Source organism: Sphaeroforma arctica (assembly GCF_001186125.1).
Source record: "Sphaeroforma arctica JP610 unplaced genomic scaffold supercont1.322, whole genome shotgun sequence".
In the NCBI taxonomy this organism is placed as follows: domain Eukaryota; class Ichthyosporea; order Ichthyophonida; genus Sphaeroforma; species Sphaeroforma arctica.
Window position 1 is genome coordinate 33,147 of NW_014040236.1, and position 13,626 is coordinate 46,772.

Genomic DNA, 13,626 nt, shown 5'->3' on the forward strand with positions numbered 1-13,626 from the left:
CTAACAAATCCAGACTGGAATGTATGTTACCTTTACTGAGTATTAAAATAGTGTATTAGCTCCTAGAAACTTATGAAGACTGATCACTTTATGGTATCTAGTTATATACGCTAACCCTCACCCATATGGCGCCTACTATAGGTTAGTCCTTGCGTACACTGACTGCTAGTTATACTGATGGTGACCGTTGCCTTCTGGTTACTGTCGCCATCAACTATATATTTTACACTACTTTACAGTTGTAAGTCTATACTTTAAGTTATCTTACATCTTCATATCCAATCACAGAGACTTAGCATTACGTACGCAATCTATTGGATTACATACAGTATAATTTACACTACTTTACAGTTGTAAGTCTATACTTTAAGTTATCTTACATCTTCATATCCAATCACAGAGACTTAGCATTGCGTACGCAATCTATTGGACTTACATACAGTAAGTTTTTGGTTTGCAACATTCCACCATGTTGTATGTATGATATGCACATTCCAAAACCCAGTGGTCACAGTGTCATGCATCACATGGACTCGGCGTTACACCTGTCACACACCAATTGCAATATATATATACATATATACATATAATATATATATATATATATATATATATATTCGTGTGTCTTTTTTGTTGTGTGGCTATATATATATATATATATCATTTATCGAAGCGCGTTATAGATTGGGAGTTCGAATCTGCCTCATAGGGGAGTCCACACTTATATCAACCTTCCATTTCATTCCTCGATTTGTTCTATAATTTTCATCACAGCTGTGATTCACGTCTCACAATGTGATGTCTAGCTTTTAAACGACAGGATTGTGCTCGAAACACGCCCACAAAGTATCAAAGAGTATTTAAACGTGGATTACATTTTTGCCGCCCTTTTGTTCAATATGCGATAGCTAACGCATTGAGAAGACCTTACACAAGATCTTACCAAACAGATCGTTTATGTTCGATTTCGGGAAACTTTCAATGAGCTCATTGGTCACTCATGATTTTTCCCTTGCTTCAGTCCTGCAGACTACCGACATCCACGGCTGGATCACAGGGCATCGGCACCAGCCCACATACAACTGCGACATAGGTGACGTGTACTCGTTCACCACTCACATGCGAGAGCTAGCCAACAACCGCAATTCATCGTTTATGATGTTCGACTCGGGCGATCTGATCGAGGGCACTGGCATAAGCGATGCCACCGAGATGCATGGCCTGTACATCTTCAAAACTCTGACACATCTGAACTACGACGGCTTGGCTGTGGGTGTGTTTCGATTGGGTTCATGTTGTCTGCTTTGGGTTGTATGGTGCTTTTGACATCCCATAGTCTTGGCTATATCGTGTGTATCTGTGTTTGCCAGTTCGTCTGGTATGCAAGGCAAGGAGCGCTGGCGTGTGCGTTTACAATTAGTTTCTAAGAGCGCACACACTTGTACACCAATAGATTGCTAGCTGCAGGATCACTACTCATCTCAATAGTGCATCACTGCCTATTCATACGGCGATATCTGAATCCATGCGTATAGGCAACCACGATGTCGGGCACAAGGATGTAACAAAGTACATCCATGAGACTTTCGCTCCGCACTGGGGATCGAATTATATCACGTCCAATGTGCTGTGGGCAGAGAATGGAAAACCACTCGGAGGCAGTCAATATCAAGTACAAACCACTCTGCCGGTATGGGTGGTAGTTGATGACAGTATTCACTCAATTTTGAGCACAAATTATGGTTCAGATATGGCCAATTGTCGATTGTAGTACCAAATCAGTATCGAGTACAACCCTCTCTTCGTGTATTGCAGATACTCGATCATGTAGTTTTGTTTCACTCTGTGTTTGGTACCGCTGTGCGTGCGTTTTCGCAACTCGCACGGGTCTTTGAAATCGAGCTTCAGTGTACGGGCTTCAACGTTGTTGTCCTGTGCCTGTGCCATGGCTGTTATGGTTGGCCTCCAGTATATGCGTGAGTGCGTATAAGAAACGGTTCCGATTTCTTGGCTTGTCGTTGTCGCGGACACTTTTCGTGGTGTTTTCTTTTACAGGGAGTCTATTTCATCACATCTAAATGCATATTGAATCGTAAAGTCCCGTAACAGCGTGCAGCGTTCAGTACGATCAGCGCTATCGATAAATTAGTTCTGCCCGGTATCTACACATCTGAGTGTATTCCGACATCTCAGCGGAAGCCATACGTTAGCAAGCACCGACTACGACGTTAGGTGCATTGATGATGACATACTATAAATGCATACGTCTCACACTTACTCACAATTCGAATCCCATCTATTGCTTTGCGCGTTATTCTTCAGGGTATGCGTGTGCTCAAGTTGGGGTTCTTGTATAAATTTCTGGAACACACATCGAATGTGGTGGTTGTGCCTCCTGTGAAGAGTGTCAAGGAGGAGTACTTCCGCAAAGCAATGGCCGAAGCAGTAGATCTGATAGTTGTGATCATGCATATAGCTCCTGACATGGTATGTGGCTCAAGCCCCGAGACGTAGATGGGTATGAGTATATTGCTTTCCCGCCCTGTAGACCTTTGTTTTGGCTGTGATTTACTTTGCAAGTATACACTCGAATTTTCTATTATGCAATGACGTGCACGTTCGTTCGGTTCGAGGGGCGATGAATTGAATGCTATATAGTGCTGGATATGATATCATTCGCACTATCGTTTCATTGATGTATTTAGAGGGTGTCAGTTGGCGTTTCACCTGGTCACCCCTAGTGCGATGAATTAATGCATCACATATGTCCGATTCATACCTCTAAGAGGTGTACCATTTGCTAAATTTCAACTGTATAGGTATCTCATACCATCATATACACCCTTACGCTACTTCTGCTGGCAGACACGCATATTTCTCTCATATTACCCACGGGTCTCCGCTTCGCCAATCACAGGAGGATATGAACTACATACACACCGCTATTCGCCGAGCCCAGCCAGACGTTGCCATTGCGTTCCTGGCAGGCCACTCCCATGTGATGCGATTCCATGCCGTTGACCAAAACGCATTCGTTATCCAGTCGGATCATTACCTGTACCACTTAGGTGTGCTGTGTGTCACGTAGTTGTCTCAAGTTTTGGTGTAGTGCGTTGAATAGCGTTGTGATATGGTCCCTTTGTTTTCAGTTCTGGGCTCGTGCTGCCCTAGTGTACAAAATGCCGATCAGGAGTATTGCGCGGTCTCAATATATCTTGCATGTACACAGCTGGAAGTTTTGTATATTAACAGACATATCGTACATGCAAGGACACGCCCTGTAATCCGGCATTGCACGGTATCATACTGTCATTCGCACGTGTATCCATATCGAATCGCACAGCGGTGCCGTGATTGGTATATGTCTACTCATGCACCCAACTGCTTTAACATGCGTGAGGGTGGCGTTGGAATGCATGGCCTATTCCCCTAGTCAAGTCGGATGCTTTTCCTCATTCGCACCGAATCCAAACTAATACATACAACTTCTCCATGTAATTGCCGATCGTAAACATCGAAAGGTGTTGCGAAGTTCCTGCTCGTGGACGGGAAAATCACACATTTATACCACAAACAAATACGCTGCAATCGCACGGCACTGGCGTCGTATGTGGGAGAACCTACGAACGAGTTTCAACTGCCGGGTGGCTATGCTTGTATGTTGTTCTTAGAGTTCTATTTACTTACGTTGCTGAATGTGAGTGTATGTATGTTGTTGTGATGCACCATACAGTTTTACAAGTGCATTTTGTGTTTGTTTTTGTTTTTTCTGCATTGACATCGGAATTCTGTTTGTATTTTATCGTGGTAAATTTATGTGTTTGAGGGTGTTGTGGCTATACATGCGTGAGTAATGACTGTACATCGCGAATCAATACACACGCGCGTCGGGCATAGCAAAGCTGGTGCCAATAAACTACTGAAGAAAACAATTATCTGGTTCTGCCACCTGTCTTATTCCCGAAACCACCAGTGAAGAAAGACTTGGCCCGATGGACAGAAGAATTAAGCCTGGATACGGTGGTTGGGCAAATGCAGCACACCTATAGCAAATCGTTGCAGGTGTATAACAAGTGGAGTCTCCGCAACCTCTTTGTGGAGCACGTCATTCCGAAAACGGTGTGTGCAAAGGCCGTGTGTGGTCTGTGTGCAAGGGCTCGTGTGTGGTGGAACCTGGACCAGTATTGTGCATTTCAATGGAAAATTTTTATGTTCGCTTGTACGGATAGTGTCAAGGTAAACTAATAGTCTGTGGCATGCGGGATATTTGTTTTTTTGCAGTAAGTGTGGTAGACAATCTGTTGTGTGCTGTCATCTGGCCACCCATCTTTTAAGCGGTACAGTCGATAACTAGTTCAACTTTGAAATTAATGCCCATGTAACCAAATTCCTGGCTCGTGAACTGATTGACTTCAACTGGAATGATGTTATCGCTCTCGTCTCACCATGTCTCACCACTCTCTTTGATCTTGAGCAGCTATTTGCCGAGACTCCGTTGAAGCACAAGCCGTTCTATATCTCAGGTGCTTTCTTCCTGAGAGATAATCTGTACCAAGGTACAAAGGTGACTGTCTGAGTGTACAATTTGGAAGCCTGTCGATACCAGAGATATACAAATGTGCCTATCTCAATTCGTGTTTTGCTCCCATGCGTGTGATCATGTTCCCATGATACTCTTCAGAAGGCAAAGTTAGGTATCGTATACTTTTCACATACCATACTCTTCAGAAGGCTAAGTTAGGTATTGTATACTTTTCACGTACCATACTCTTCAGAAGGCAAAGTTAGGTATTGTATACGTTTCACGTACCATACTCTTCAGAAGGCTAAGTTAGATATTGTATACGTTTCACGTACCTGCTGATCAGATCCAGTCGTCTCAAGGCAAACTGTCTGTCATCAACACCATACCGTCTAACCGGCCCACCTTCACTTCTCGACAGGCAATGTGACCGAGGCCGACATCTACGCAGTCATTCCTTTTACAGACAAGTTCCATCAGTATGAAGAAGTTCAAGGCACTGTGCTCATCGCATTGGTGCGCAAACTGTTAAGCAAGGCGAGCCAGAACTGGGGTGGACCCGCTTGGTTCGTGACCCAGGAATGGATCGAGCCTGACACCACCTACACAGTGGTATGAGTTGGATTTTGGTGTACTATCAGAACGTATGCTAATCGAATGCCGTGAGCTTGTTCGTGTATAGTTTAGGTGCAATTATCGGTGAAATAAGCGAGGTAAGTGTAGTTGTTCGTTCACGCTATTAGTAACTGTCAACATGACCTCAGCATAAGCTGTCAACATTGCCTTAGCAGTAGCTGTCAACATGGCCTTAGCAGACGTATAGGCCGAGCCACGCGGTAGTGTCCTGCTCATCCTTCTATGATGTGGAAGCTCATTGATTATACAACACCCATGTCACACGCTCGCATGTTGGAGTATCGCGTATGTGTACCTGTAAGAGCCCGCCTGTAGGTATGCAGACCTGAGTTGAAGTACCAAATATGTTGCACAATCGATTGGTATCAGGCAGATACCAACTGTATTCAGTCCTTGTAGCGCCTGGCGAAGTCGGCGTCTCGTGTTAAGACAATCATACCTCTGAACCGTGTATCTCATCGGCTATCAAAGTCATCAAACGCACTTACAGTTCACATGCACGTGCTCTGGTGGCTTCCTGAAGTGTCGCAAGTCTAGGGCACCAATGAATTCTGTTGGACCGGAATCGTTGAAGCCTGTTGAGTGTATACTTCTCGAGCGTATACCTTCATAGTGCAGTGCTGTTCACATTGGGTGCAAGCTCACACTCGTGGTGGTGGAGATTTTGGGACTGTTTTAGATTTGTATTGAGATCAACATTGTCAATATCATTATGAATAGCTATAGCTCGAGCGCATCACACTGGGTGCATATACTCGTTTTGTTTTAGCTGTGTATTGAGATCGTTGTCAATAACATTACGAATAACTATAAAGGCCTACCTTGGAGACTCATTCGTTTGCAATCAATCAAGAATATTAAATACATTTAGTCAGTATTCATACAATGGGCTACGTTGCGCCGGTTTATTGTCAATTTGACTATTTTATTGCACGGCGCGTATGGGAGGCCGGGATATTTCCAGTTTCTCAGTATTATCCTCCAAATTACAATCTGTGCTACAATGCTGACCTTCGGCTGACTTGTTGGATGCAGGTGGGGACTGTGTACGATTTCTTCAAATTGGATGCGCAGGTGAAGACCATACCCGGATGGACCGAAGTCTCATCGAACATCACCACAATCTACGGCCCTCGATCGGCACTGCACACATACATACAAAGATCAAGCGTGCGCTCGGCTGTAGGTGCATGAACAGCTATCCTTTAGAAGTAGTATCCTCTGCCTCGGAGGAAATACGGTTTTACGCGGGAAAGTAACAGTTTTTTCTTGTTAGTAGAAGCCTGCTTTATAGTTAATTGCAAGTAGTATAGTTTTCACTACGCAACTACCGATACAATGGCAATAGCCTTGGGTAACCTAATAAGATGGCAACTTGTGTGAGCATGGATTTGCCCATCGATTGTAGTGTATTCTGCGTGTTATAATACCCCATGGGCTTGTAGAGAAATTTTCTTAATAACAGCACGCATTTTACAACCAAGTGTGCTTTGTTACCTAGCAACTAGTTGTGTTCTTGCTGTCATGGCAACCGAACGCACAGACAGCCATGAATAGTACTTCTACGATGCTCTTTCAGTTGTGCACATGAATGATCCTGATAGCACACAGAGACACTTCAAGGGTCCGTGACGATGCATGGCCTTGACGCAATGTCGACCCTGGTTGATATTTCCTTGTATTATCGATAGCCCTGATATTAGAGTCATAATATGCTTCAAAAGATGTAACGAGAAAACTCCACGTGCACAAGTATATCGCATAAGCTTCCATTCCGAGATAATAGATTAATAAGAGCATAGAGAACTCCGCTCATAGCTCTTAGTTCAGGCGCGAAACTTCTGTTTCTTGGACTCGGCTAAGGCTGTACTTATGACTAATAAACTCAAGACAATGGATAACACCTGGACATTCTGGGTTTACGCACAATGTGCAGTCTATAACAATAAGAATGGGGATGACAAAGCATAGTTCGTAACGCAGAATAGTTTTGTTAACATGTACATATATAACCTGTTTCTTCTCCGTTACACGGATGGGATCCGGTGAACCATCCTTCGTTCGGAAGCTTGCCCGGATTTCCCTAATGAATTTGCTTACAATCTGCACACATCTATCCTAAATTCCTATAAATGCACTTAAAGGTTTGTCGAGATTTAGGTGAAAATACACGGGTGTTTAGTTCCAGTGCCTTCAACCTGGCAGATTTCGAGCATGCCCCTCAAAATTAATCTATGTATTAGATATGTATATCTATATGTCCGTGTGTACGCGCTAATATATGTATACAAACGATAACTTCAATACGTACGGAATTTTCGGTATGCACACAACAATACGTTCAAAATGTACGGTGTATAGGTGTATACATAGACAAAGGTAGGGCCTGCGGTGTATATATAGACAAAGGTAGGGCCTGCATAGAATATTGTATGAATAGGTGAAAGATAACGATATATAGTATATCATAAATACATCCGCGTACGTGACTTTTTGCCTAATAATCTAGAAGTCTATGTAATTTTGCTTATCACACAGATCTCAAATTTCTATATATGGGTTTAAAAAATGAGCTTGTATTCATGTATGTATGTGTGGAGCAATAAGTCTTTTTGCGTTAAAACGTATACCATTCAGAGTTTTGCGTTCCCGTTATGTTCATGTTCACAGTGTACAACTGTACCTAGCCCACATAGGTGCAAACCGAATTAACGTTATTTAGCACGGCACAAGCATTCTTGCATATTCAAATACACATTCTCTTGTTTGTTCTTTTAAACATCATGTCCATACACACTATAAATATTTCTAGAGATGGTATGATGTATTTACATTGAAGAACTTTGAACATTGTCATGAGCCCCATAATTCGAGAGCCCCAGTCATCCACCTCCCGGGGGAGTGCTGGTGTGCAATTCATACCCATCACCACACCAGTGGGAACGTTCAAAGTATGGACCAGAAAGGTGGGAGACAATGCACATGTTAAGATACTGCTACTCCATGGCGGCCCAGCGTTTACCACGGAATACTTTGAGTCTTTTGAGCCTTATCTGGTAGATGATAAAGGCTATGAGCTATACTACTATCATCAGCTGGGCTCGTACCTATCCGACCAACCAGGTACTGAACACGATGATACGCTCTGGACACCTCATAGATTCGTAGAGGAGGTCGAACAGGTGAGGAAAGGTCTGGGTATTAATAGTGAGAATGGATACTTCGTCGGAAACTCGTAGGGGGGTATATTATGTATGGAGTATGCCACCAGCAAATATGCGAAGAACTTTAAAGCTATAGTGATCAGTAATATGCAGAGCTCATTCCCTGAATATGCAGCATACAACAACAAGTTACGAAGTCGCATCGACCCTGATGTGATTGCACTGATGGAGAAATATGAAAGCAAAGGAGACTTCCTGAACCCAGAATACGATGCATTAGTAATGAAACACTACTACTCACACCATGTTTGTAGAATAGTGCCTTTTCCAGATGGTGTTCAGCGAGCTATGGACCATCACAACCAGCATATATACGAGCTCATGCAGGGCCCATCCGAGTTTGTACCTGGAGGTCTTTTGGCCGACTGGGATATTACAGATAAGCTGTCTACGATAATTATTCCATCACTAATGGTTGGTGCTAAGCATGACACTATGGACCCTGAAGCTATGAAAAAACAGGCATCGCTGGTACAAAAAGGTCGCTATCTGCACTGTCCCAATGGCAGTCACATGTGCATGTGGGATGATCAAGATATATACTTTACGGGGATTATTAAGTTCATCGAGGATGTGGAATCAGGAACGTTTTAGAGTATATTTGGAAGAAGATGAACTGGTTATAATATCATCGAGTAGAACTGATGCAATGTACAATACTCTAGTTTACATAAATATATGTCAATGCATATGTGGATGTGTGACAAATGGTTTGTGAAAATATACATATATGTATATGTCTGTGTATACATATCTCGTATATATATATATATATANATATATATATGTATGTATGTATGTATATATATATATGTATATATATATATATACATATAGTATATATATAGTATATATATATATATACCGGTAATTATGTTGTCTGGCATATATATCAATCCAAGTACTCTTCGTATCGCATGTGTCACTAACTGTGATATTTCTACTTCTGAGGACAGGTGGAGAGGCAACAGCAGGCTGTACAGGATGCCAAGCAAGAACTCGAGTGGATGAAGAGCGACAGGTAGGCTTTGATGTAGTGCATGTTTATATTACTATGACAATGAACCAGATGCTGATGATTCATAGTGAAAGAAAGCTGTACCAAACGCAACCATGATATTTGTGTCGCGGAGTTGCGTGTATATTCTATTGGTAATTGTACGTTGTGGCTATGCATGTCTAAAAATTATTGTGATAAGATTTGTGTGCATGTTTACGGATACTTACCAGGAACTCGAGAGGTGGCTTGGTATCTAGTATTTGTGATTGGGCTCGATATGAATTTGCTATATACTCTTTACTTTGGCTAAATGCAAAATAAAAACTGTGATTATTGGAAACACAAATATGCAACCGTAAACATATCTAGATTTCTACGCGAGTCGTGCATCTTGGTAGGTTTCTATATATATATATATATATATGTGTGTGTGTGTGTGTGTACGTATCTATCTATGTATGTATTTATATGTATATGTATACGTATATGTATACGTATATTTATATGCACATATAGATGTATATGTACATGCAAATACATATTTATATGTGCATGTTTATGCATATATATAAATATATATCTTGTATATATATTATATGTATATATATGTATATATATATATATATATAATCCCTATGAATAGCTTTGCAGTGGGTTACTTTGGCCTGGAGTGTGTTATCTCCAATTGTATGTGAGGACTATTACGATATGGTTTTCAGCTCGTGGAAACGATGTAAGATTAAAAAAATTCGATAGCCAGTAGAAGAGAACGATATCTGACAGCGCAAGCACTCTGGCCTCTAAAGCTGAAATTGTTCTTCTTGATACCAAAAGATCTAATGGCCCCAATCTTTTGTGAACTACGATTCGATAGGATTCGTTCACATGAAGGATACACTTTTGGATATCTGAAGAATATGTATGGATGACAATACACTGTTTCGATTGTAGCGCTCAGAGAGCATATCTCGCGGAGCATTCTGCGGAGGTGAAGGAGATGAGTGACAGCGCACGCGAACGCTTCATAGCCGAGGCATTGCAAAAGCAACATGACATTGTGCAGGTATGTGCGTATTGCTATGGTTGTTAACAATGGAGAGAGTGTACCTGTTGTGTGAATAAATGTACTTATCTGCTGAATTGCGCTAGGTATCTGATCTTGTATGCGGACGGTTCAAACCGTAATCTCTCAAGATTCAGCATCGAAAAAATGCAATTGTGTATACGCTTTGTAGATGTACTTTTGCATCCTATCGATATTTGTGACAAGCAAGTTAGCGCAAGCAACAGTTGAATTAGTGTTCCACAATGGTTCAGCCTACAATAAACGCGAAGAATCCATGGCGGGCTCATACGTACTGCATCACAAAGCTGTATGCCCGTGTTTGTTCGCAATGATCAGTAAAATATATGTGAAAAGGTGGGCAACCTAGTATGAAAAACATATTCGCATCGGGCTTGATGGGTTGGTATGATGCGGGGATCATGTATTGAGTCCTAGGGTATTGTTTATTGAATGTAGTCTGCTATGAATTTATAAGTGTAATAGAACATATCGTCGGTCAAAAAACCCTATTGCGGAAACGTATTTTTAGCTGTAAGTTTCTATCTGTATATATAGGATTGCAAATTTCTATTCGTACATGTGGGATTACAAATTTCTATCTGTATATATGAGATTGCAACTTCCAAGATGTATGGGATTGCGATTTCTATCTATATACATCGGATTGCAAACTATGAAAATATCTCGTGGATAGTATAGTGGCTAGTATCTCCGCCTGTCACGCGGAAGACCCGGGTTCAATTCCCGGTTCGCGAACTTTTTTTCTCGATTCATTCTTTTTCTTCAAAAAAATTTGGGGGGTGGTCCGTAGTGGGGATATGGTATCGTTGATGTCTTGGTTTGCTTTTTAAGGTGACCGTGTTGTTGCCAGTTTGTGTATTCCACTGTCAATATCATTTTTATTCCGATTTGGCGTAGAAACAATGGTATGCTATCGAACCTACCCTGTACACAATACACTGCATAACGCACCAGCACCCAAAAAAGGCAATACATCTGACCCATCTGAACCAGTTGGAAATCCATTATACATTGTCAAGCTGCTGCGCTCAGCTAAATTCGTATGCCTTTCCTGTGTACAGAAAGTCATAGAGGCAAGAAACAAGGCATGGGCTCAGGCAATGAATATGATGGAACTCAAGAAGATCATCCAAACAGCTATAACCCACTCTGACGACTCAATCAATGTCCCCAAGCAATACGAGGTATTTTTTTGTGGTGTGAAATTGTCCTCGCATGCGCGTAGTGTTGCGCCATTCGATAGTGTCTTCGCTCGGAGAAGTCACGGGAGTATTATAATCAATCTGCAGAAGTTCAACCTGAAGAGACTCCCTCATGTTGTGTCTATTAGTGGAGTTTAAATGTCATGTACGCTTATTTTGTCCATAGTTTAATGCCAAGTATGCTTATTTGTTCATGGTTTAATGCCATGTATGCTTAAATTGATCATGGTTCAATGTCATGAATGCTTCTTTTGTTCATGTACGTATTCAACTATTTTTATTCTGATTGAATGGTTTTGAGATTTTTGTTTTTTTTTTTGTTTTTTTAATCTACAAGTCGACGCTAGAGATAGAATAGGCGATGTTGCCCTGTTTCGACATATTTGTTTGTTTAGAATATTCATTTCAGCCTCCTCAGAGTGCCAATGTACTCGGGTTATCTTAACGTAACGGCTGAGTCGGCGTATAACCAAAGCCAAGTGCCTTCGAGTACCATCATATCTGTGAGGTCTGTTCCTTGAAGGGTATCGATCGTACTATTGAAACGCCGTAGACGAAGCTGTAGATAAGGGGTGCTGTTGTGTACCTCAGAGCACAAGTTCGCAACGTCGCCTGTGTCAATTCTTTGCAAAACTTTTACACATTTGTACATTACCATGTTTTTGGTATCACTAGGTAGCTCGACGGCCTAAGCGACTAGCCATGAGTGTACTCCGCACCTTGGACAATCAGGATGTATCATGTTTCACCTATATAGCCAAGCCCATAGCTGCAATCTCTATCATGTGTGCGCCCAGCATGACTAAAGTATACGTGACATATGTATTTGCTAGCAGATATCAGCTCGGGATTCTCACGTTACATATACTTAACTCGCACTTTTTTTGGGTATTATAACGAGCACCCTATCAGATGGGAGTTGTTTACACGGAAGAAAATAAGTTTGAGAAAAAAATGGTACCACAATATATTTTGATGTACACCTTATTTGGCTTCATACGTGCAGCTGCTGAAAATACAGAACCAGTACATCGAGATTTTCTACCAGCGCGAGGAGTTGTATTGTCTGCTCCGGATGCTTGATGTGAGGCTGCGGTACCATAACGTGGATACAAAGTATGGTGGCTCATAACGTATTGTCAGCAACGTTCGTGGTTGTATGGGAAGTGCAGGAGAAAGTACAGACACCATCGCAGCCGTGCTTCGTTCTGTTTGTTCTCTGTTCCTTTCGCTGGATGCTATGCCGCGGTAGTGTCAATGGGTGATAAGTATGTGTACAACTTGGTATCCCAGACGATGTTACACAATTGCCGCTAAGTGTGTAGACAATTGTACTTGAGTGAAGCTACGTCTCAATTCGCGCCGGGAGGGTGTTGTATCCAAAGGAGCGGCTATTGACAGCCTGCGAGGATGTGAATTAGATGATCTTTACATACACATATACCTTACCATCAGCCTGCAAAATGGCATATATCTATGTATCTATATGTATATGCTTAGTTTTATGTATATATGCCTGCTGTGTCTGAGCTTGTGGCGCTATACTGGGATCGATGTATGTTTGCATCGGTGCGCGGCATCGTGTATACGTCAACAATACACAACCATAAATCGCAGCTTCACAAGCCACCTCGGAATGCTTAGCAGAATGCACAAGCTAGTTGACTGTGCTGACCTCGAGTTAGAGCTCCGATCTCACCTGTTGTGAGTGGTGGTGTCGCCAGCTTGATATCTGAAGTGGTGTGCATGGCGAACAAATACTGCAACGCGAGCTCTTTCGTTAATATGCGACACCCGCCTAGCTGCGTTACCTCAAAGGAGCACGTGATTCTCGTGCGCATCAATGCACTCTACATATTATGCTTTAAATACCTTGAGTATATATATATATATATGTGTGTGTGTGTGTATGTATGTATGTATGCATGTATGTATGTATGTATGTATGCTATTTA

The 13,626-nt window shown here is 41.9% G+C and overlaps 4 protein-coding genes and 1 non-coding gene across 5 annotated transcripts in view; all 5 read left to right on the top strand.

Moving 5' to 3' along the window:
* The window catches only part of SARC_05183 (hypothetical protein), an 8,188-nt gene extending 974 nt beyond the window's left edge, over positions 1–7,214 (top strand). Inside the window, exons 2-10 of the mRNA XM_014300962.1 lie at positions 1,022–1,273; positions 1,536–1,690; positions 2,323–2,487; positions 2,918–3,068; positions 3,522–3,656; positions 3,974–4,119; positions 4,478–4,556; positions 4,944–5,134; positions 6,194–7,214. Coding sequence (XP_014156437.1) covers positions 1,022–1,273; positions 1,536–1,690; positions 2,323–2,487; positions 2,918–3,068; positions 3,522–3,656; positions 3,974–4,119; positions 4,478–4,556; positions 4,944–5,134; positions 6,194–6,352 — 1,433 coding nt within the window. The 3' untranslated portion in view covers positions 6,353–7,214. The remainder of the gene's footprint in view (positions 1–1,021; positions 1,274–1,535; positions 1,691–2,322; positions 2,488–2,917; positions 3,069–3,521; positions 3,657–3,973; positions 4,120–4,477; positions 4,557–4,943; positions 5,135–6,193) is intronic.
* Positions 7,215–8,013: 799 nt separating this feature from the next.
* Positions 8,014–8,397, top strand: SARC_05184 (hypothetical protein; the record flags this gene model as incomplete). The annotated part of the gene is made up of 1 exon (XM_014300963.1): positions 8,014–8,397. The coding sequence occupies one exon, from the start codon at positions 8,014–8,016 to the stop codon at positions 8,395–8,397; it is 384 nt and encodes a 127-aa protein (XP_014156438.1).
* A 15-nt stretch (positions 8,398–8,412) lies between these two features.
* On the top strand, positions 8,413–8,976 carry SARC_05185 (hypothetical protein; the record flags this gene model as incomplete). The annotated part of the gene is made up of 1 exon (XM_014300964.1): positions 8,413–8,976. The coding sequence occupies one exon, from the start codon at positions 8,413–8,415 to the stop codon at positions 8,974–8,976; it is 564 nt and encodes a 187-aa protein (XP_014156439.1).
* Positions 8,977–10,379: 1,403 nt separating this feature from the next.
* Positions 10,380–12,803, top strand: SARC_05186 (hypothetical protein; the record flags this gene model as incomplete). Its single annotated transcript, XM_014300965.1, has 3 exons — positions 10,380–10,445; positions 11,531–11,653; positions 12,678–12,803. The coding sequence occupies 3 exons, from the start codon at positions 10,380–10,382 to the stop codon at positions 12,801–12,803; spliced, it is 315 nt and encodes a 104-aa protein (XP_014156440.1).
* SARC_30109 lies at positions 11,133–11,204 on the top strand. The gene has a single exon. It is a non-coding gene; the product is annotated as a tRNA-Asp (tRNA).
* Positions 12,804–13,626: the final 823 nt, after the last annotated feature.